Genomic DNA, 25,667 nt, shown 5'->3' on the forward strand with positions numbered 1-25,667 from the left:
AAGTATTTCGAAGTGTTTTGTGAAAGTTTATCGTCGACTTTTTTAATTTAAAAAAATGACGCAGCGTTTTAAAACAATGTTTTTTTCTGAATCACACAGCTTCCATAGAAAGCTATTTTGGGTATATATGGACCGATTTAAATGAAAAAAAGACCCAATAGTGATGTTTATGGGGCATATAGGAGTGCCAAGAAAGAAGCTTGTCAAAGGTAATGAATGTTTTATATTTTATTTCTGCGTTTTGTGTAGCGCCGGCTAAGCTAAATCTTTGTTTACGTCGCATTCAGGCATTTTGGGGTGTTGCATGCTATCAGATAATAGCTTCTCATGCTTTCGCCGAAAAGCATTTTAAAAATCTGACTTGTTGGCTAGGTTCACAACGAGTGTAGCTTTAATTCAATACCCTGCATGTGCATTTTGATGAACGTTTGAGTTTTAACGAGTACATTTAGCATTTAGCGTAGCGCATTTGCATTTCCAGGTGTCTACTTGAGACATCTGCGTCTCAAGTAAGAGCAAGAAGTTAATGTAACCGCTGTGTCAGATTTCAAAAACACTTTACGGAAAAAGCAAACCATGCAATAATCTGAGACGGCGCACAGAACAATCAAGTCAAATTAGCCTCCGTTGTTGTAGTCAACATAAACCATTATTTACATGCTAAATATTCCCTTACCTTTGATGATCTTCATCAGAATGCACTCCCAGGAATACCAGGTCCACAATAAATACTTGATTTGTCCGATAATGTCTGTTATTTATGTCAAATTAGCTACTTTTGTTAGCGCGTTTGGTACACCTATCCAAACGCTGGAGCTGGTAAACCATTTTTTCGGACAAAATCTTCAAGAAGTTATATTACAGGTCGAAGAAACATTTCAAACTAAGTGCAGAATCAATCATTAGGATGTTTTTATCATAAATCTTCAATAAAGTACCACCTGGAGAATTCCTTTGCGTCTTGAGGAGGAACAGAACGCAGGAAGATATCATGCGTTATGCGCGTGACTCATTCCCCTCTCATTCAGTCCCACAACACAGTAGAAGCCTCATTCAAATTTCTATAGACGGTTGACATCTAGTGGAAGCCCTAGGAAGTGAATCTTTATTCATATCTCAAGGGAATGGGTTGAATATATAGTAACCTCAGATTTCTCACTTCCTGTTTGGATTTGTTCTCAGGTTTTTGCCTGCCATATGAGTTTTGTTATACTCACAGACTATATTCTCTATACCCCCCTACCTTGTCACAACACAACTGATTGGTTCAAATGCATTACGAAGGAAATAAATTCCTAAAGGCACACCTGTTAACCTGTTGGATCTCTAGGGGCGCTATTTCATTTTTGGATAAAAAACGTTCCCGTTTTAAGCGCGATATTTTGTCACGAAAAGATGCTCGACTATGCATATTCTTGACAGTTTTTGAAAGAAAACACTCTGAAGTTTCAGAATCTGCAAAGATATTGTCTGTAAGTGCCCCAGAACTCATTCTACAGGCGAAACCAAGATGATGCGTCAAGCAGGAAATGAGCAGAATCTCTGAAGCTCTGTTTTCCATTGTCTCCTTATATGGCTGTGATTGCGCAAGGAATGAGCCTACACTTTCTGTCGTTTCCCCAAGGTGTTTGCAGCATTGTGACGTATTTGTAGGCATATCATTGGAAGATTGACCATAAGAGACTACATTTTCCAAGTGTCCGCCTGGTGTCCTGCGTGGAATTCGGTGCGCAAACGCCAGCTGCTTGTACTTTTCCATTTTACTACTACTTCATGAAGATGGTCTTGGCCATAGTGGAGTTTGGAGTGTGCCTGTTTGAAGTTGTGGACAGGTGTCTTTTATACTGATAACAAGTTCAAACAGGTGCCATTAATACAGGTAACAAGTGGAGGACAGAGGAGCCTCTTAAAGAAGAAGTTACAGGTCTGTGAGAGACAGAAATCTTGCTTGTTTGTAGGTGACCAAATACTTATTTTCCACCATAATTTGCAAATAAATTCATTAAAAATCCTACAATGTGATTTTCTGGATTTTTTTTCTCATTTTGTCTGTCATAGTTGAAGTGTACCTAGGATGAAAATTACAGGCCTCTCATCTTTTTAAGTGGGAGAACTTGCAGAATTGGTGGTTGACTAAATACCTTTTTGCCCCACTGTACTTCGAAAAATGTGTTTAACACTTTTTTGGTTACTACATGTTACTATATGTGTTATTTCATAGTTTTGAGGTCTCCCCTATTATTCTACAATGTAGAAAATAGTACAAATAAATGTTAAACCTTGAATGAGTAGGTTTGTCCAAACTATGGACTGGTACTGTATTTATATATTTTTTAAATGGAAATATCACATTTACGTAAGTATTCAGATTCTGGGGCGTTTCTCCCATTCTTCTCTGCATATCTTCTCAAGCTCGGTCAAGTTGGATGGGGAGCGTCACTGCACAGCTATTTTCAGGTCTCTTCAGAGATTTTCGATCGGGATCAAGTCCAGGCTCTGGCTGGGCCACTCAAGAACATTCAGAGACTTGTCCCGAAGCCACTCCTGTGTTGTCTTGGCTGTGTGCTTAGGGTCATTGTCCTGTTGGAAGGAGAACCTTTGCCCCAGTCTGAATGCTTTGGAGCAGGTTTTCATCAAGGATCTCTGTACTTTCCTCCGTTCATCTTTTCCTTGATCCTTCCAATCCTTGCCGCTGAAAAACATCCCTACAGCATGATGCTGCCACCACCATGCTTCACTGTAGTCATGGTGCCAGGTTTCCTCCAGACATAACACTTGGCATTCATGGTCTGACAGTCCTTTAGGTGCCTTTTGGCAAACTCCAAGCGGGTTGTCGGTGGCTCCCGTCTGGCCACTCTACCATAAAGGCCTAATTGGTGGAGTGGTGCAGAGATGGTTGTCCTTCTGGAAGGTTCTCCCATCTCCATTGAGTAACTTTGGAGCTCTGTCAGAGTGACTAGGGTTCTTGGTCACCTCCCTGACCAAAGCCCATTTCCCCCGATTGCTCAGTTTGGCCGAGTGGCCAGCTCTAGGAAGAATCTTGGTGGTTACAGACTTCTTCCGTGTAAGAATGATGGGGGCCACTGTGTTCTTGGGGACCTTCAATGCGGCACACATTTTTTTTGGTACCCTTCCCTAGAACGTTGCCTCGAGACAATCCTGTCTCGGAGCTCTACGGACAATTCCTTTGACCTCATGGCTTGGTTTATGCTCTGACATGCACTGTCAACTGTGGGACCTTATATAGACAGATGTGTGCGCCTTTACAAATGATGTCCAATCAATTTAAATTTACCACAGGTAAATGGAAACAGGATGCACCAGAGCTTAATTTTGAGTCTTATAGCAAAGGGTCTGAATACTTATGTGAATAAGTTATTTAAGTTTTTAAATTTTAATACATTTGCAAACATTTCTAAAAAACAGATTTTGCTGTGTCATTATGGGGTATTGTGTGTCGATTGAAGAGGAAAATCGACAAATAAGGCTTATTCTATTTTAGAATAAGGCTGTAACGTACCTTCCGAATGCACTGTATATGAATGCTATCTATTTTTGCCTGCTGTGTGCATTGAGGCTGCAGGAAAGCAAAATATTTCCAAAATCCAACGACTATAGAAAAGAGCATTTGCTGTGTGCCAACAATGCACCCAACAAAAGCACAGTGGTTTGCGACAAAATCTCACAACCACAAAGCTGCCTTCTCAAACTACAGCCTTTCTCCCACTCCTGACCCCTACACTAATACCATAGTTGTCCATTCAAGCCCTTTGTCCAAAGCCATATTAACAGCAATTTAATTTCCTCCAAAGTGCCTGAACCCAAGTAATTATATCAATCTGAGCTGTGCTTACAGAAGAGGGAAATGCTTGCGATGCGATTTGTAAACTCAGTGGTATATTCATCTCTAAAGGGAAGTCAATGCTTCCCTGTCACTGCACGGCTCTTCCTTAGGCACATATGCCAGGAGCTAGAGCTTAGTTGTGACTGCAGTGTGTGTGTGTGCACGCGTTGTAAACACCTTGGCACTGCTGTCGGAGTGGCGTCTGGCACATGCTTGGAGTTGGTTCATCCAGAATCGCTGCTCTTTGGCATTGGATGCTACGGAGAAACAAAAGGAGAGAATCAAATGTTCATTTCCGTTAACCATCATCACCACAATGGGAGAAATAGGACATCATTACACGAGTTCATGGTCATGTCAATAGATATGCAAAACATAATGACATACATTTTGTGATGACTATCACATTTCAGATTGACATCCAATTTGTGTCTGACACATTATCAGCCAATGTGCTGTGTATTCTATTAAAGGGTCAGGGTATGCATCTGTGTCTGTGTGAGGAGCTCTCACAGGCCCAAAGACGGCCTGCAATCCAAACACCAACCATGTAAAAAAGTGACTCACTGGTAGGGCTGTCGGTAGTCATGACCGCAGTAAAATTCCACGTGACCTCTTATGCAATCTGGACACGTGCTGGCAGTACCCAGCTAGCTAACGACCATCAGGTCGCTGATGGCCTGGGACTCAGGGCTCCATCGTCCCTCTAACCACTGACATCAATGCAAATGCTATCAAAAAACACATCAAACATTTACCATCAAAACAGTACTGTGCTTTTAAAACTCACCTCACTGTGATTGATCAATATGAAGAAAGAAGTTCAACAACAGGTTGAAACTGAGTGGAAAACATGGTTCCTGTCAATGTTGTTTCAAAGCCTAACACAACGAAATGGACAGAGCTTTCTAGGGTGATTAACAAAAATTATCATATGCATATTAGAGCTCATGCACATACAGTTGAAGTCAGAAGTTTACATATGCCTTAGCCAAATACATTTAAACTAAGTTTTTCACAATTCCTGACATTTTATCCTAGTAAAAATTCCCTGTCTCAGGTCAGTTAGGATCACCACTGTATTTTAAGAATGTGAAATGTCAGAATAATAGTAGAGAGAATTATTTATTTCAGCTTTTATTTCTTTCATCACATTCCCAGTGGTCAGACGTTTACATACACTCAATTAGTATTTGGTAGCATTGCCATTAAATTGTTTAACTTGGGTCAAATGTTTCGTTTTGGGTAGCCTTCCACAAGCTTCCCACAATAAGTTGGGTGAATTTTGGCCCATGCCTCCTGACAGAGCTGGTGTAACTGAGTCAGGTTTGTAGGCCTTGCTCACACAAATGTTTTCAGTTCTGCCCACACATTTTCTATAGGATTGATGTCAGGGCTTTGTAATGACCACTCCAACACACTGACTTTGCCACAACTTTGGAAGAATGCTTGGGGTCATTGTCCATTTGGAAGACCCATTTGTGACCAAGCTTCCAAACTTCCTGACTGACGTCTTGAGATGTTTCTTCAATATATCCACAATTTTCCTCCCTCATGATGCCATCTATTTTGTGAAGTGCACCAGTCCCTCCTGCAGCAAAGCACCCCCACAACGTGATGCTGCCACCCCCGTGCTTCACGTTTGGGATGCTGTTCTTCGTCTTGCAAGCATCCCCCTTTTTCCTCCAAACATAACAATGGTCATTATGGCCAAACAGTTCTATTTTTGTTTCATCAGACCAGAAGACATTTCTCCAAAAAGTACGATCTTTGTCCCCATGTGCAGTTGCAAACCGTAGTCTGGTTTTCTATGGCGGTTTTGGAGCAGTGGCTTCTTCCTTGCTGAGCAGCCTTTCATGTTATGTTGATATAGGACTCGTTTTACTGTGGACATAGATACTTTTGTACCTGTTTCCTCCAGCATCTTCACAAGGTTCTTTGCTGTTTTTCTGGGATTGATTTGCACTTTTCGCATCAAAGTAGATTCTCTCTATATCGACATAATCTCTCGGTCCTAGCTTTGATGCACCTGTACTGACCTCGCCTTCTGGATGATAGCAGGGTGGACAGGCAGTGGCTCGGGTGGTTGTTGTTCTTGAGGATCTTTTTGGCCTTCATGTGACATCGGGTGGTGTAGGGGTCATGGAGGGCAGGTAGTTTGCCCCCGGTGATGCGTTGTGCAGACCTCACTACCCTCTGGAGAGCCTTACAGGTGTGGGCGGAGCAGTTGCCGTACCAGGCGGTGATACAGCTCGTCAGGATGCTCTCGATTGTGCATCTGTAAAAGTTTGAGTGTTTTTGGTGACAAGCTAAATTTCTTCAGCCTCCTGAGGTTGAAGAGGCACTATTGCGCATTCTTCACCACGCTTCCTGTGTGGGTGGACCATTTCAGTTTGTCAATGATGTGTACGAACTTAAAACTTTCCACTACTGATCCATCGATGTGGATAGGGGGATGCTCCCTCTGCTGTTTCCTGAAGTCCACGATCATCTCCTTCGTTTTGTTGACGTTGAGTGTGAGGCTATTTTCCTGACACCACACTCCGAGGGCCCTCACCTCCTCCCTGTAGGCCGTCTCGTCATTGTTGGTAATCAAGCCTACCACTGTAGCGTTGTCTGCAAACTTGGTGATTGAGTTGGAGGCGTGCATGGCCACGCAGTACAGGAGAGGGCTGAGAATGCACCCTTGTGGGGCCCCAGTGTTGAGGATCAGATGGGTGCGATGTTTCCTACCCTCACCACCTGTGGGCTGCCCGTCAGAAAGTCCAGGACCCAGTTGCACAGGGCGGGATCGAGACCCAGTGTCTTGAGCTTAATGACGAGTTGAGTGTTATGGTGTTAAATGCTGAGCTGTAATCGATGAACAGCATTCTTACATAGGCATTCCTCTTGTCCAGATGGGTTAGGGCAGTGTGCAGTGTGATTGTGTTGTCTGTGGACCTATTGGGGCGGTAAGCAAGTTGGAGTGGGTCTAGGGTGTCAGGTAGGGTGGAGGTGATATGATCCTTGACTAGTCTCTCAAAGCACTTAATGATGACGGAAGTGAGTGCTATGGGGGGATAGTCATTTAGCTCAGTTACCTTAGCTTTCTTGGGAACAGGAACAATGGTGGCCCTCTTGAAGCATGTGGGAACAGCAGACTGGGATAGGGATTGATTGAATATGTCCGTAAACACACCGCCCAGCTAGTCTGCGCATGCTCTGAGGACGCGGCTAGGGATGCCATCTGGACCAGCAGCCTTGCGAGGGTTTTACTCACGTTGGCTGCGGTGAAGGAGAGCCCGCAGGTTTTGGTAGCAGGCCGTGTCAGTGGCACTTTATTGTCCTCAAAGCGAGCAAAGAAGTTGTTTAATTTGTCTGGGAGCAAGACGTCGATGTCCACGACAGGGATGGTTTTCTTTTTGTAATCCGTGATTGACTGTAGACCCTGCCACATTCATCTTGTGTCTGAGCCATTGAATTGTGACTCTACTTTGAATATATACTGACGCTTAGCTTGTTTGATTGCCTTGCGGATGGAATAGCTACACTGTTTGTATTCGGTCATGTTTCCGGTCGCCATGATTAAAAGCAGTGGTTCGCACTTTCAATTTTGCTGTGATGCTACCATAAATCCACAGTTTCTGGTTGGGGAAAGTTTTAATAGTCACCGCGGGTACAACATCACTGATGCACTTGCTAATAAACTCACTCACCAAATCAACGTATACATCAATATTGTTGTCTGAGGCTATCCGGAACATATCCAAGACCACGTGATCGAAGCAATCTTGAAGCGTGGATTCAGATTGGATGGACCAGCATTGACCAGACCTGAGCTCAGGCGTTTCCTGTTTTAGTTTCTGTCAATAGACTGAGAGCAACAAATGGAGTCGTGGTCAGATTTGCCGAAAGGAGGGCGAGGGAGGGCTTTGTATGCGTCGCGGAAGTTAGAGTAGCAATGATCCAGAATGCTGCCAGCCCGGGTCACACATTCGATATGCTGATAAAATTTAGGGAGCCTCGTTTTCATATTAGCCTTGATAAAATCCCCAGCTACAATAAATGCAGCCTCAGGATGTGGTTCCCAGTTTACATAGAGTCCAATGAAGATCTTTCAGGGCCATCGAGGTGTCTGCTTGGGGGGGGATATACACGGCTGTGATTATAATCGAAGAGAATTCTCTTGGTAGATAATGCGGTCGGCATTTGATTGTAAGGAATTCTAGGTCAGGTGAACAAAATGACTTGAGTTCCTGTATGTTATTATGATCACACCACGACTCGTTAATCATAAGGCATACACCACCACCCCCCTTCTTGCCAGGGAGATGTTTTTTCTGTCGGCGCAATGCTTGAAGGAACCGTGTGGCTGTACTGACTTCGATAACGTATCCCGAGTGAGCCATGTTTCCGTGAAAGAGACTGTTACAATCTCTGATGTCTCTGGAAGGCAACCCTTGCTCAAATTTCGTCTACCTTGTTGTCAAGAGACTAGACATTGGCGAGTAGTATCCTTGGGAGCGGTGAGCCTGTCTACGGAGCCGGACCAGAAGACCGCTCCGTCTGCGACGCAGTTGTTTTGGGTTGCCTACTGGGATCCGATCCATTGTCCTGGGTGGTGGTCCAAACAGAGGAACCGCTTTGGGAAAGTCGTATTCCTGGTCGTAATGTTGGTAAGTTAACGTTGCTCTAATAGTTCTTCCCGGCTGTATGTATTAGACTTACGATTTCCTGGGGTAACAGTGTAAGAAATAATACATAAAACTGCATAGTTTCCTAAGAATGCGAAGCGAGGCAACACTCTGTCAGCGCCAACAACTCCCTATGCCTTCATTAATAACAACACTGTTTCACGACGCATCAGTGACATGGCAGGAGATGTTTTGAAACAATTACTGCTTCGCATACAAGCCAGATAATTCCATGTGTTACAGCTGGATGAGTCAACAGACGAGGTGGGCCTGGCACAGCTCCTGGTATATGTCCATTACGTTTATGGGGGAGGGGGGGGGGGGGGGGGGCAATTAAGGAAGACATCCTCTTCTGCAAACCACTGGAAACCAGGACAACAGGAGAGGATATTTTTAAAGTACTGGACAGCTTTGTGACAAATGGACTTCGGTGGTCAAGATGTGTTGGTACTGATGGCGCAAAAGCCATGAAAGGGAGACATAGTGGAGTGGTAATGCAGTGCAAGCAGTTGCTCCCGATGCCACGCGGGTACACTGCATCCACCGAGAGGCTCTTGCTGCCAAGGGAATACCTGACAGCTTGAAAGACGTTTTGGACACTACAGTGAAAATGGTTAACTTTGTTAAAGCAAGGCCCCTGAACTCTTGTGTATTTTCTGCACTATGCAAGGATATTGGCTTCGACCATGTTTCGCTTTTACAACATACAGAAGTGCGCTGGTTATCAAGGGGCAAAGTATTGACACTTTTTTAAATTGAGAGACGAGCTTAAAGTTTTCTTTACTGACCATAATTTTCATTTGTCTGACCGCTTGCATGATAACGAGTTTCTCACACGACTGGCCTACCTGGGTGATGTTTTTTTTCTCGCCTGAATGATCTGAATCTAGGATTACAGGGACTCTCCGCAACTATATTCAATGTGCGGGACACAATTGAGACTATGATTAAGAAGTTGGAGCTCCTCTCTGTCTGCATTAACATGGACACCACCCAGGTCTTTCCATCATTGTAGGATTTTTTTGTGCAACTGAACTCAAGCTTACGGACAATGTCAAATGTGATATAGTGAAACACCTGAGTGAGTTGGGTGCACAATTACGCAGATACTTTCCCGAAACAGAAAACACAAACAACTGGATTCGTTATCCTTTTCATGCTCTGCGTCCAGTCCACTTACTGATATCTGAACAAGAGAGCCTCATCAAAATCGCAACAAGAGGTTCTGTGAAAATTCGATTTAAATCAGAAGCCACGGTCCGATTTCTGGATTGGGCTGTGCTCAGAGTATCCTGCCTTGGCAAATCACGGTGTTAAGACACTGATGCCCTTTGCAACCACGTACCTATGTGAGAGTGGATTCTCGGCTCTCACTAGCATGAAAACTAAATACAGGCACAGACTGTGTGAGGAAAATGATTGAAGACAGACTCTCTCCAATACAATCCAACATTGCAGAGTTATGTGCATCCTTTCAAGCACACCCTTCTCATTAACCTGTGGTGAGTTATTCACAATTTGTGATGAACAAATAAGGTTTTATGTGTAAGATGTTTAAATAAAAAGCAAAATGATTCATTATTATTATTATATTATTATTTGTACCCTGGTCCTATAAGAGCTCTTTGTCACTTCCCGTGAGCCGGGTTGTGACAAAAACTCACACTCATTCTTATGTTTAATAATAAATGTATTGTATGTGGCAGGCTTACAATTATGGCAAAAAAACAACATTTGAGAGTGCGCTGACCCTGGTGCTAGAGGGGGTACACAGCTGGAGGTTGAATGTTTGAAGGGGTACGGGACTATAACAATTCTGGGAACCACTGGTCTAGACTATCTAGACCAATTGGGCTGATCATTCGGAGTGACTGGTAAAACTTTAGTTCAAGAGTAATTCAGCATCTCAACCTATTCCGTGAGATACAATTTAATATTATGTACCAAAGTCTCAAGTCCCCACCCATGGAGAAAATAAAATCATTTAATTGGCAACGTAACCAAATATAGCAGCATTGTCTGGACTCCTGGAGTCCCTAGTAGTGATTAACTGAAACAATGGGCAGGTTGATCATAAATGGTGAAGTACTGAATGTTAAATCTATTCATGTGAGTTAAGCTCGAGAACAAGTCATTTCTTGGAATGATAATGGCCTCAATTTGAGCACTGACATGAGTGTCTGTCAATCACTTAAGTCCTTCACTGTTTTTCAAGCACCCGAAATGTCGCTTGAGTGAAGTGGCACGAGAAGAACACTAGGACAGATTCAGAGACACATACACACAGATGAATGCCAATGTGAAACTTAAAACAGTACCTTCTCCAGCGAATAGCTCCTCTGCACTCAAGCAAAGGCTCTGTTCATGCAGGCTATTCCTAATGAAACACCTGCACTGTCAGTCTGTTAAGAACCCCCGCCCCCATTGATTCCTTCTACACCATAAACATATATTTTCCTTTCAAAACGTCGCATTTAGATCAGCAATTTTGGGTCTTGATTTACACCGGCTATGCCGTGATTGTACATAATTAGCTATCTGTAATGAACAGAGGTGGATCTGGCAGAGCACCTGTTTTGAATGATGAAAAGGACGCTAAGTCTCTAACATGAGCTATTTGCACACTAATAATTTATTAGCGAAGACCGGGTCGTTCTTGTGCTCATTCTAAGAGGTAACCTATAAGGAGGCCAATGCTAATGAAAAATTCAAAGATGGTGTTTAGTTTTAAAAAAAAAGGTTTGTAGTTGGAAGGCTGGCAGTTCCATTCAGATGATGAATAAGCCACGCTTGTTTTGGAAAATGAGAACAAGTAGCACAACACAGTCCTACCCATTTACAATGAGCAACTAGTACTACTCGACAATGCTCTACACATCCCTTTTAAAATAACAATATCTCTGCATTTCAATAAGGTCAACATGCGCTTCAATGTAGACTCTCAAGAGGGCACTAATGTCTATCCATTGCCATTCAAGTATTACACCATGACCATGCAATTACACTGCTGCAAATTACAATGATTGAATGGATGTTGTTGGCTATAATAATACGGGCATACTCTCGTGGGAACTCGTAGGGGGATCTGATTAAGGTGAAGAGATAATATGACAGGGCAGCGCTCTGAATATGTACTTCATAACTGAAAGTGATGGAAGTTAAGTTAAACATGACTACTATGGGACAGTAGGGATTATTGCAGTTGCTGGGAAGAACATTGTAAAGCCTGGGGCTTATTCTACGCAGTGGCCGCTCGCAAAAATGTAATGAATGTAGTAGGGCTGCACAATTAATCAAATTCACATCGAAATCGCAATACTGACATGCACAATATCCATATTGCAAGAGATCCATATAAATCACGCACATTAAAACACCACTATGCCACGTGAAACATCCGTTTTTCTAGTTTACTCCGTTTGTCATCTCATTCCCTCCCCTCTTGTGGCTGCCTCCCACACACACCAAGTTCCACCCCATCTCAATCAAGCAGCGCAGTTCCTCCTCGCTGTTAGATTCACTAGGAGTTGTTCTATTAAGACAAAAGCTGTTCTGTTCGGTCAAATGCAGTAAACAAATTGTTCCAAAAAAAGAACGTTGCAGCTTTCCACTTTGCTTCTTAATATAAATCATTCTATTTCAATGATTCCAACAATTCACCCCGAGTGTTTTGATCTACAGGTAACTGCCAAAATAAAGGAAACACTTGAGTAAATGAGGGATACAAAGTATATTGAAAGAAGGTGCTTCCACGTAGGTGTGGTTCCTGAGTAAATTAAGCAAGCAATATCCCAACATGCTTACGGTCATGTATAAAAATGCCCAGTTTCCCATTATTTTGGCTACCATGGCTAGATGAAGAGATCTCAGTGACTTTGAAATAGGGGTCTCAAGGGAGCATAGGGGGTTTAAAGGATGTGTGTGTGTCTCAGGCTGCGTTTACACAGGCAGCCCAATTCGGATAATTTTTTGACTAATTGGTCTTTTGACCGATCTGATGCGATTGATCAAAAGACTAATTAATGGAAAAAAGATCAGAATTGGGCTGCCTGTGTAAATGCAGCCTTTGTCAGCAGATCTCAACCCAATTGAACACTTACGGGAGATTGTAGAGCGACGTCTGAGAAAGTTTTCAACAATCATCAAAACATCAAATGATTGAATTTCTCATGGACGTTCCAGACACTTGTAGAATCTATGCTAAGGTGCATTTAAGCTGTTCTGGCTCGTGGTGGCCCAAAGCCCTATTAAAAAGGCCCACATCACACCGAATGAGGATCTAGCGTATGTCTACCGATCGTTCAGCACACTGTGTTTTAGGGACCACCCGCTGTAGATGTCTGACTGCAGACATTTTCGCTTGATTTTACATGTAAATTTGGTGCGCACTAGGTTCGCAAATTACGGCTGGCACTCGGTTCAGAGGTGCTAAGTACTCTCGGCTGCCACATTGTATGCCACGCTGGAGACAGGCGCAGGAATACGAAATAGGGGGATTTAATACTTCACCCAAAATACAACATGCCATGAAAGGCACGGGGACAAAGCTCAAAACAATTACAGGGATGCAACGCAAAACAAAAGAGCGAGTTTAAATTTGTTCTTAACTGACTTGCCTAGTTAAATAAAAGGTAAAAAATAAATAAAAAATTTATACAATTACTAATCAGGGGGGAATGGGAACCAGGTGTGCGTAATGAGACAGTTCAGTGGTGCCTAGCGGCCAGTGACGTAGACCTCCGGAACTGGTGCACAGAAAGAGCAGCAGTACCAGGGGAATCCGTGATATTGGCCAGCAAACGCTATTGGTGTGTTTAACTCCTAAGACACTTTATGTTGGTATATCTTTCATTTTGGCAGTTACCTGTAGATCACAAACGTACAAAAGTATCTATATCCACAGTAAAACGAGTCCTATATCGACATATATCGATATATCGACACATATCTTCAGCAAGGAAGAAGCCAATGCTCCAAAACCACTATTAAAAAGCCAGACTACAGTTTGCAACTGCACATGGGTGTCACGTTCACTGTCTGGAGGTTCACTGTCGCTGGAGGCTCCTTTCCCTGGATCATCACTGCAGGCTTCGCGCCATGGATCATCACTGGAGGCTTCGGGCCATGGATCATCACTGGAGGCTTCGGGCCATGGATCATCACTGGAGGCTTCGGGCCATGGATCATCACTGGAGGCTTCGGGCCATGGATCATCACTGGAGGCTTCGGGCCATGGATCATCACTGGAGGCTTCGGGCCATGGATCATCACTGGAGGCTTCGGGCCATGGATCATCACTGGAGGCTTCGGACCACGGATCATCACTGGAGGCTTCGGACCATGGATCATCACTGGAGGCTTCGTACGTGGGGACGGAACAGGTCTCACCGGACTGAGGAGACGTACTAGAAGCGTGGTGCAGGGAGCTGCTACAACGCGTCCTGGCTGGATACCCACTTTAGCTCGGTGAGTGTGGAGAGCTGGCACAGGACACACTGGCCTATGAAGGCGCACTGGAGGCATAGTGCGTAGAGCCGGCGCAGGATATATTGGACCGTGGAGGAGCACTGGAGGTCTGGAGCGTAGAGCTGGCACAACGCGTCCTGGCTGGATGCCCACTCTAGCACGGCAAATGCGGGGAGCTAGCACTGAGCGAACCGGGCTGTGAATGCGCACTGGAGACACAGTGCGCATCTCCGCATAACACGGTGCCTGACCAGTCACACGCTCCCCACGGTAAGCACAGGGGAGTTGGCTCAGGTCTAAACCCTGACCGCCAATCTCCCCGTGTGCCTCCCCCAAAAGCTGCCTCTCAGGCTTCCGTTGTTGACCTAACTTCGCTGCCTCCGCCTACTTCCATGACAGGGTATTGTCCCCTGCCATAATCTCCTCCCCGGTCCAGCTCGTCTTCCAAGTTGGTGCACATTGCTTGGTCTTTTTGTGGTGGGTAATTATTTTACGTTCACTGTCTTCAAACTCCCGGTCATAAATGAGCCAAGGCACAGCGTGCATGTAATTCCACATCTTTAATGGAAGTGAAACCTTCACAAAAAAACAGGTAAACAGAAACTGAATGTGACGCAACCGTGGCGCACACAAACACTCACAGAAAATAAATAATTACCCACAACATAGGTGGGAAAAAAGGCTGCCTAAGTATGATTCCCAATCAGAGACAACTGCCTCTGATTGGGAACCATACCAGGCCAACAAAGAAACAGACAAACTAGAATGCCCACCCAAATCACACACCTGACCTAACCAAATAGAGAAATAAAAAAAGGCTCTAAGGTCAGGGAGTGACAATGGGACAAAGATCGTACTTTTTGGAGAAATGTACTCTGGACTGATGAAACAAAAATAGATCTGTTTGGCAATAATGACCATCGTTATGTTTGGAGGAAAAGGGGAGAGGCTTGCAAGCCGAAGAACACCATCCCAACTGTGAAGCACGGGGGTGGCAGCATCATGTTGTGGGGGTGCTTTGCTGCAGGAGGGACTGGTGCACTTCACAAAATAGATGGCTACATGAGGAAGGAAAAGTATGTTGAAGCAACATCTCAAGACATCAAGTCGCGAATGGCTCTTCCAAATGGACAATTACCCCAAGCATACTTCCAAAGTTGTGGACAAATGGCTTAAGGACAACAAAGTCAAGGTATTGGAGTGGCCATCACAAAGCCCTGACCTCAAGCCTACAGAATATTTGTGGGCAGAACTGAAAAAGTGTGTGTGAGCAAGGAGGCCTACAAACCTGACTCAGTTACACTAGCTCTGTCAGGAGGAATGGGCCAAATTTCACCCAACTTATTGTGGGAAGCTTGTGGAAGGCTACCCGAAACATTTGACCCAGGTTAAACAATTTAAAGGCAATGCTACCAAATACTCATTGAGTGTATGTAAACTTCTGACCACTGGGAATGTGATGAAAGAAATAAAAGCTGAAATAAATCATTCTCCCTACTATTATTCTGACATTTCACATTCTTAAAATAAAGTTGTTTTTTTACTAGGATTAAATGTCAGGAATTGTGAAAAACTGAGTTTAAATGTATTTGGCTAAGGTGTATGTAAACTTCCGACTTCAACTGTAGATGTAATATGGATAATTATTATAGATGAGATTGAATGTGTTCTAGGCAATATTCAAGTTTTATAATGTTCCATTGATCTTTTAAAATATTTTATCTTTGTCTGATTTTGCAGTGGGATTGAATCTACAGGTTTTATTTTGTTGCCATTATCACCAAAGACTCTATAAAGCATTATGCTACTTCACATATGCAGTCAGGCATCTCAATTAGCCCCTTGAAAAGCAGTGAGAATGACTTGACCCATATAAACACCCCTATTGTCTTATTGATTGCATCATGTGATCAACAGCTTAATTTTACATTTGATCATTCAAACATGATTCAATTCATGCTTTCCCCCATTTTTATGTCATACTCTCTGGAGCAATGAGCATGGCTCTGGGCGAAGCTCGAAACAGAATGCTCCCTCTCTTAGACTAAAACGAATTACCCTATGCTCCCTTGGTTGGATAACAGATGAAGACAGAGCCTGTGCTTTGGCGCCTGTATCAGATCTCACATAATTCCCCCTGGCTTCAATACAACATTCCTAAATTCAACTTAAAGTGTTCGACCAAGGACACCTGGAGGGAGATTATTGGCTTGTAGAAATATGAACCTTCTCAGTGACTTGGCACTTGACAATTTGTGAAAGGGAATTCAAGTGCATCCACATCATGGAAAGAAAGAACACATTCACATCTGGGCTGTACAAATCACCCGTAAGGCGATACTAAAGAGGGGTCTGTTGTTGCAGACTCGCCGAAGGTCGTTGAATAGGAAACTTGTTCCTGGCTGAACCTTGATCTTCTCCCTTCCCCATAGAGGCCCAGGGTTTCCATGACAACCTGTGTGTGATTTAAGCTGCGCCTACTAATCTTAGTCAACTCATGAAAAGCTGCTACACTCAAGGGGGGTGGGCATTGTTCCCCATCATTTGGTTTAACTCTGGCAAACTGAAGTTTGAAATAAAATGCCCCTATCCCAATGAAAGGAATGATTTGTAAGCCACTAAGTATAGTGTTTAGACCTTCCAAGCAACACAACATGCACCCAACTAGCTTCTTTGATAAGGACCGTAATTTAACCTTCTTTCATTTAAGCTGTATCTAATTCCATATCTGCATTGTAGACAGTGGATCCCTGTACTCCTGCATTGATTTACTACAATCACTTATTCTCTGTGGGACTATCACTTGCTCTGAGCTCAATAGATGGATCCTACATCATCCACAGATCATGGGCCAGTTATTCTGGTAGCTCTCTTGGCGAATGTATGGGGACATTCCAGAGACTGAAGCAGAGCAACAGGTAGACTCTCGCTGAATCAGTGGATACAAGCATAGGGCTAGAGCCGGGACGATGCCAGAACCGCGACACTCGTTAGTATCGTGCCAAGGAAACAAAACACAAAGCGGTTTTAACTCCCTTAGGAAAACAGCCCTAAGCTTGGAAACAAACATCCTTATGTTGTCATCCAGAGTCAACATTTTAGTTTTTTCAAGCTATAGCACACAATATTTGATATACAGCAGGTTTTTTAAAGGACCAAAGAGCTTGGTCTGCTTCGTGTTTTTATTTTTGCCATGGAAAAGAATATTGCGGTACTGGTATCGTCCCAGTCCTACTTCTGACAAACTCATGTCAAATGTGGGAAATTAAAGTTCGTAATGCAACTCATGACATTTTTTTTAAGCTAAGTTATAACATTCCAGGTTCAATTTCATTATGTGCTTTTCCTAAACAAAAGAGATGTTTTTCGGCAGTTGCACAATTTAAGCTGCTCAAGTGGTATCACTCTATGACGTAACTGCAAAACACCCGTTAGGAAATGCACACATCCCAATGTCCCCATGCAATCTCCCTGTATGCCCAATCTCTGACTAGGCAGCATGTCAAATAAATACTTAATATTATAACAGTTTCATTTGAGGAAGCTGAATAATTGGCAATTAAGTGTCTGCGTACCTCTGAGCTTGTAAAGCTCGCCATTGAACGAGTTGACGATAAACATGTGTGGTGCCTCATCACTCTGGACAACCGATGCACCAATCAGAGGCAAGGAGCCCCTGGGCTTCTGGCTCTTGCCCTGTTCATGTACAAAGTACTGCAGCTGTCCCAGCTCTGGATCCAGCACAAAGTACCTGTATGAGAGGGTGAGAGAAAAGGGAGGCATAGTGAAAGAGAAAAGAAAAAGAGGGGAACAGAGAGGGAGAGATTTTTTTTTAGGTATTGATTCTTTACGTACTCATCATTGTTTAATACGTCTGCTATTACTTTAGCAGTAATGGCAACTGCTAAGTAATAGTGTCATGAGACAGAGAGAGAGAGAGAAAAAGAGAGCAAGAGACACATGCACACCAGTGGACGAAGGGGAGGACCATCCTCCTCAGTGAAATTTCATTTTTTTTATAGTGAAACACTAAAAGTTATCATTTTTAAATAAAGCTATACTAAATATATTCATATGCCACAACATAATTGATTAAAACACTGGTGTTTTTTGCAATGAAGGTCTATAGTAACTTCAACAGCACTCTCTGTGGTAGCACAATGGTGTAGCCGGAGGACAGCTAGCTTCTTGTCCTCCTCTGGGTACATTGACTTCAATACAAAACTTTGGAGGCTTGTAGGCCTCGCCCCCTTCCATTGACCTACATGGTAATTATGACCATTTCCGCAGGATAACTTCCAACAAATCAAAGCTTTTGCAGTATAAACTGACATGTTGTCCATCCCATCATAGGATTAGGATCAGAGAATTAACCTAGTGTGTTGTATTGGGGTTGTGTCGCAGAGTATTATTGGAGAGAGATTGAAAGTGATAGCTGAGCATTTCTTGGATATTATTCAATTCAAAAGAGTTTTTTCAAATTACATGAGACGGAAGAGGTAGATTATAAAAAATAGTTATCTTGGTTTTAGAACTTTATTGTAGTGTCCAGTTAGTGCAATCTATTTCAATTTGCATTGCTAACTTCGGGGCAAGTAGCAGTAGCTAGCTAGCTATCAGCTCGCCGCCAACGCTACCGAAAATGTTGTTGACTTTTACCCCTTTCATTCTCTGGGGTACACGGAAAAGGTACGAATTAAAACGAAGGGTCGACCTATGCCTGAGATCAGTTTCATGAAGAAGGATGAAAAAGGTGAGGACATTCAATACGAATTGGTATCAAACATATGTTAGCTGGTTAGCCTTTCATCAAGCCGCCTGTATTGGTGACCTCGCCTTGTTTTTGGAAAGTGTGAGCCATGGGCGAAAGGAGGGTACAGTGACCTGAAGAACATCGATCGTTCAGCTAAAACGGCAAAACAAATGCAGGGAGCATATTAAATGTCCACATCAGATTCAGCCTTCTGGGAAAAAGCTGCATCGATCATGGCGAAGGTCTGTGTATTCAAACTGTGCAACACTATGAGGAAGTAAGAAAACAAGCATTTCGCTACACTCGCATTAACATCTGCTAACCATGTGTATGTGACCAATACAATTTGATTTGAAACAGGGATGTTTTCAAGCGGCTTATCAACACCACTGCGTTTTTGGACATGCAAGAACTGGCTTTTAGAGGACACGACGAAAGGGAAAGTTCCCGCTAACAAGGGCAACTACAAGGAGGTTGCAGAGGTAATTGCACATTTACTGGGATGTCGAAATCAATTCAGAATGATTTGATAGCTTCCATCGCATCATTCATTAAAAGTTAGATTAAAAAGAGAGAGAGGTTGATGCAGATAATGTTTTTCACCCGCTCAAGTAAGCTTTCCACTTTCCTCCGGTATTTATTTAGCAAAGATGATAACACATAATCACTCCAGACAGACACAAGCAAAAACTCATTACATAAATGGGGTAGCAACCTTGGCTTCACCTAAACATTAGAGCTCTGACATGCTGGATGGGATGAAAACGAGACAATTTTTCAGTCTGATCAACTCTAGGCTACTACGTTACTAGGAACAGCTGTATTTGACACGTCAAATAACACAGTTTAATTGTAGAATGTTGTGCTGGACCGAAACTTCTGGTATTAGCTAGGTAGCCACTTGTTCGCCTGTTGAAATTGAACTTCAGTTCATGAAAATAAATAGCTAGCCAGCTACTAAACCCTGTTGCCCAAAGCTAACATTATAAGCCAGCAAGCTTCATGAGGCTCGACCGGACTGGGTTATGTGTTGTGAAGCTAGCCACAATAAGGATTAGGCACAATATTGGAATTGACTGTTTGCCTTCAAAAGTACCTCTTGAAAGTGATGCAGAAGGTTACAATTGGTGGAATCATGCCATATTTAGAACAGATAATGTCAAACAAGGTTGGAATGTGAAGCAATGAAATGGGGTATCAGTCTACTCTGTGATACCCACAGAACACAACTGTGAAGAGTTTACGAAAATACTAGCATTGTAGCTCTTATCGCAGGACTGTGACTGTGTGAAACCCCTTCCCAGTTAGCATATTGTGTGTATTGACATTCATATGGCACTGTACAGTTTTACCTAAGGATTGGGGATCAATGAAATGGGGTAACAGTCTACTCAATACCCAATATATTTTTTCCCCAATGTACTCCTCAGAGTTTTCAGACTCAAACATCTGGAATAGTGTTCAATACACATAGGTTGACAATACATGTGGCTCAATTCACAGTTTTAGAGTCCCACAATAAGAGCTACGAAACTAATGTTCTCTGGGTGTCACTGAGTAGACTGATACCTATGGATTGTGGATCAATGACAAGGGGTAAGGCTGTACAGTGAAATAAGTATGCCCCAATGCAATTCTAAAGTCTAATACATCCAGTGTGGTTTCAACAGATTTGTCAAATTAACAAATGATTGTCTTTTGTTGATTTTATATAACATTTCAAACTTGTTTAGCATGACACTTATTTTGAAGGCGAAACAAAGTTCACTATTGTGGCTAATCCTTATTGTGGCTAGCTTCACATAGATTGGTCTGACAACCATCAATCAAATAAGAACGGTCTTATGAATTAGGGTTATTTTAGATGACACCTAGCTATATAGTTAGCTAGCTAACTATATAGCTACTGAAACAGATTGTCGTTTTGCTATGTTTTTGGGGAAGAACATTGTTTGCATCCATGAGCTAGCTAGCTTTTTTAAATGACCAGCACTGTAGGTGCGCGAGACCTGAAATACGAGGGATAGTGTAATCATCTGAAATACGAGGGATAGTGTAATCATCTGAAATACGAGGGATAGTGTAATCATCTGAAATACGAGGGATAGTGTAATCATCTGAAATACGAGGGATAGTGTAATCAATGTGTAGTAACTACGTAAAACGTTCATGAGCGCAAACGTTATTTGACGTGTATCTTTTTTGACATGCAAAGACCCAAACGGCGTTCCATAGCATACAGCCTATGTGACCTGTCCATTTTTTCAGGGTAAACTAATTGGTCACGTTGTTTTTAATGGTCAATTTGTATGTATGTCAGGAGAAAATGTGAATGTGATGAAATTAGTTTTATATTCAAAATTGGGCTGGCTAGGCTGCCTATTCGTTTTCAACCCAAAATGATTCACTGGAAATAATCAATACAACATAGTGATGACAGATGAGTTCATTTTTTATAAGGCACAGTTGCATAAGCGTGCATGATGCAAACATGCATAAAGCAAGCTCAGCCCAGTGAGTTATACTGTCTAGCAGTTGTCTCTGTGAAGAGGAAATACCCCTCCTAATCTAGTCTAAATATAATTAATATGAACAAGTATAAGGTTGCTGCAGTTTGAAAGGGTTTTCATCCCCCCCAGGTCCAAGAGTTAAAAAAACAAACATGTGACCTGATTAGGAAAAACTGGTCCCATCAAAGCCCTTATAAAACCTTTTTACAACTGATTAATCACTGCCATACCTTAGGGTCCAGAGTTTTCCTGGTTAGGTTAATAGATAAGGGAAAACTCTGGGCCCCAGGGGGTAAAAATTGCCCCACCACTCTGGGACCTAATGGTGCCAGCAGTCTGCTTGCAGTTGTCAGTTATCGTCAGGTATGTGGATGATCAGGGCTTTATTCAGGAACGTTTCTTTGGCTACTTTGATGTGTCAAGTGGGCAAGATGCGCAGTCTGTGTTTGACTTTGTGAATTTTGAAACTTCCGAGTTTAAGTTCATAGAGAAACTCATTGTCCAAACCTACGACGGCGCAGCTGTAATGGAATGTATCTGCTATTTGTATTTACAGCTAAGTGCCCTGATTTAGAGATGACCATTCCACAACCATTGCCATCATGTGCCCTCTCATCCACTGACACATTGAATGTTTCCTCTCCAAGCACTGTGAGTACCCCTATCAATTTTCTCTCATTACTATATGTAGAGTCAATCACATACACAATCACATTATTACACATCAATGATTTTACTCCTTACTTGGACTAAATCATTCATAGCTCTTTTGTCTGTGTTGTGTTATTGTTTATCTACCCAGTCAAATCCTGTCCAGCACTGAAGTCAAGGCTCTGAACAGCTCAACTCATGCCTCATACCCTCATTCAATCACTGTGGTGATCCTTTCCCAACACAGTAAGTAGCCCTCTCATTCCCATTTCCCATAACATTGTATTATAAATAAAGGTCTTTATAAAATGCTTTAGGTTAAAATAGTAGATTTCTGAAACACACTTTGTCGTTCCATGCATTCCGTGCCGATACCGTGGGTCTCCCATTCTCCTCAATGTTTCCACCACTCAAATTCCTCTCACCTTTCATGCAAAAATAGATATTTCACAGGGGCTCTTCATTATAGAAGCTTCAGCCATATTACTGAGCTCATTAAGAAGTGACTTCAACACCTACCCACTAGCTATCCCAAATGACCCAAGAAGGCATTAGAGTGTATGTGTGGAGTGGAGAGGCTGGAGCTCACAGCTCGCAAAGTGAAAATTAAACGGAATCAGACAGGTTTGTTACCTTTGATTATTGAATGGCCCCAAGCTTAGGCCTAATTTAATTTCAGTCAGAGCCTGCAACATGACATACACAGAGCAAATAAAGGACACACCCACTCCAGTCCTGGCTATGGGACAGTACCAGTTTGTCACCTATTAGGCTGACTTGTCACAACAAAGCATTCATGACATAGACAGTGTGTTACCCTGTTTGGTTGGCCTTTCATTGTATGGCCATCTAGACCCTGAAGTGTTATTACCTGGAGATTCCCTTACAGCCGATCAATCGTCTCTTTCCAAAGTGCGATTAGAGAAGCACCTCTATTGACCAGGCTTTGGAACAAGCCGAGCGAGTACTTACAGGTCAACAGCACCCACAGACAAAAACCTCCACACTGCTACAACCAGAACAGAGAGCATCATCATAGACCGTTTTCACATTGACGATGGACACTGGAGAGATTCTCGAGAGACATTACTATTGTCTAAACGTGCGAAATTCTTACTTTGCAAGTTACTCACCCCCCCCCTCCAAAAAAGAAATTGCCCCCCCCCCCCTTTGAGCAGAGCAGTGTAAACAAAATGTTCTTGTTGAGCTCAAAACTCCTACAGTATAAATGTATAGACATGTTCGTTATATTTGAGGCTTGCTTTATTTAGTTTTTACTGAAATTGCAGCCTGTCACATTCTGAAATTGTCGCAGTAGCTGCTGGCTGTAATGAGCCACATAAAACCATTGAAGCCCATTCCCGGGCACAGTTTTTTAAAATGTTGGTACTACAGTATTTAAAAAAAAACAAGATATGTAAATCCATTTTTAGATAGTAGATCATCAGGTTTTCATTTGTAACGTGTGGCGATTTCAGAGGTGGCACCGCAATGTGTGGTGGTGGTGGGGGGGAATTGTTTTCCTGGGGCCCGGAGTTTTTCCTGATCTGGTAGGCTAACCTGACCGGGTAAACTTCAGACCCTAGTTGTATGGGATGACATAGTAATAAATCAACTGTAAAAAATAGACTACGATGGGACCAGCATTTTTCTAATCAGGTCATAAATAAACTCCTGGCCCTAGGGAGGACGAAAACAAAGTCCTGTCAAACAAATTATGAGGCAAATCAGTCTAAACAACAGTACTTTGTCCCTCTTAATGCTGTCTTGTCTATTTTTATTAAACCAACTCAAAAGTGCTGGGGCAAATGTCAACTCCCCACACATTTACGGGCAGCCCTGCTGTGCTGATTTCTACAATGTGGATTGATGGAAATTGCCACACAATGCTACAAATGAAGAAACATAACCCATGCATGATCTACAGTGCATTCGGAAGAAATAGACCCTTGGACCTCTTTCACATTTTGTTGCGTTACAGCCTTATTCTAAAATGTATTAAATTGTTTTTTTTTCTCCTCAATCTACACACACAACCCCATAATGACAAAGCAAAAAGAGATGTTTAAATGACCTAAAACATCACATTAACGTAAGTATTCAGACCCTTTACTACTTTGTTGAAGCACCTTTGGCAGCAATTACAGCCTTGAGTCTTCTTGGGTGTAACACTACAAGCTTGGCACACCTGTATTTGGGGAGTTTCTCTCATTCTTCTTTGCAGATCCTCTCAAGTTCTGTCAGGTTAGATGGAAGAGTCACTGCACAGCTATTTTCAGGTCTCTCCAGAGATGTCTGATCAGGTTCAAGTCCAAGCTCTGGCTGGGCCACTCAAGGACATTCAGAGACTTGTCCTGAAGCCACTCCTGTGTTGTGTTGGCTGTGTGCTTAGGCTCGTTGTCCTGTTGGAAGATGAACCTTCAGAGCGCTCAGGATCTGACTGCTGGAGCTGGTTTTCATCAAGGATCTCTCGCTCTCTCTCTCTCTTTGCGCCGTTCAGCTTTCCCTCAATCCTGACTAGTCTCTCAGTCCCTGCTACTGAAAAACGTCCTCACAGCATGATGCTGCCACCACCATGCTTCACTGTATGGATGGTGCCCGTTTCCTCCAGACGTGACGCTTGGCCAAAGAGTTCAATCTTGGTTTCATCAGACCAGAGAATCTTGTTTCTCTTTGTCAGGGTCTTTAGGTGCCTTTTGGCAAACTCCAAGAGGGCGGTCATGTGCCTTTTACTGAGGAGTGGCTTCCGTCTGGCCACTCTACCATAAAGGCCTGATTGGTTGAGTGCTGCAGAGATGGTTGTCCTTCTGGAAGGCTCTCCCATCTCCACAGAGGAACTCTAGAGCTCTGTCAGAGTGACCATCAGGTTCTTGGTCACCTCCCTGACTAAGGCCCTTCTCACCGATTGCTCCGTTTGGCCGGGCGGCCAGCTCTAGAAATAGTCTTGGTGGTTCCAAACTTTTTCCATTTAAGAATGATCGAGGTCACGGTGTTCTTGGGGACCTTCAATGTTACAGAAATGTTTGGTACCCTTCCCCAGATCTGTGCCTCAACACAATCCTGTCGTCTCGGAGCTCTACGAAGAATTACTTCAACCTCATGGCTTGGTTTTTGCTCTGACATGCACTGTCAACTGTGGGACCTTATATAGACAGGTGTGTGCCTTTCCAAATCACGCCCAATCAATCAAATTTACCACAGCTAGACTCCAATCAGGTTGTAGAAACGTCAAGGATGATCAATGGAAACAGGATGCGTCTGAGCTCAATTGAGTCTCATAGCAAATGGTCTGAATACTTGTGTAAAGGTAGTTCTGTTTTGTTAATAAATTGGCCAAAATGTCTAAAAACCTGTTTTCGCTTTGTCATTTTGGGGTATTGTGTGTAGATTGGCGAGGAAAAACTTTAATTTAAATCAATTTTAGAATAAGGCTTTAACATAACAAAATGTGGAAAAAGTCATTGGTTCTGAATACTTTATGAATATATGCATTTTATTCTTGGGTGGCGGGAATGGGCTTCCATATCAAACAGCTCATCTTAACTTCCCGGTGAATTATACCCACATTTTCAATGGCAATTTTCTTATACCCCATGTAGCCTAATGATTTGCATGATATTTATTCAAATGAAACATGGTTTGTTGTAATGTTGTAAGGTAGGCCTACTGTACATTTATATGTGTTGGAGGAGTATTTCATTCATTTTTGATAGGCTAACCTTACTTGATGAAGACATGTTGTTAGCTTTATTAACTAGCAGTAACTTAGC

General features: G+C 42.8%; 1 protein-coding gene across 1 annotated transcript in view; it reads right to left on the minus strand.

Annotated features, from left to right (window-relative positions):
* The window catches only part of LOC139373336 (oxysterol-binding protein-related protein 10-like), a 140,688-nt gene that overhangs the window by 92,869 nt on the left and 22,152 nt on the right, over positions 1-25,667 (minus strand). The window contains exons 2-3 of the mRNA XM_071113738.1: positions 17,559-17,734; positions 4,022-4,101 (exon numbers count right to left, since the gene is read on the minus strand). Coding sequence (XP_070969839.1) covers positions 4,022-4,101; positions 17,559-17,734 — 256 coding nt within the window. The remainder of the gene's footprint in view (positions 1-4,021; positions 4,102-17,558; positions 17,735-25,667) is intronic.

The sequence above is a fragment of the Oncorhynchus clarkii genome, chromosome 18 (assembly GCF_045791955.1).
Source record: "Oncorhynchus clarkii lewisi isolate Uvic-CL-2024 chromosome 18, UVic_Ocla_1.0, whole genome shotgun sequence".
Classification (NCBI taxonomy): domain Eukaryota; kingdom Metazoa; phylum Chordata; class Actinopteri; order Salmoniformes; family Salmonidae; genus Oncorhynchus; species Oncorhynchus clarkii.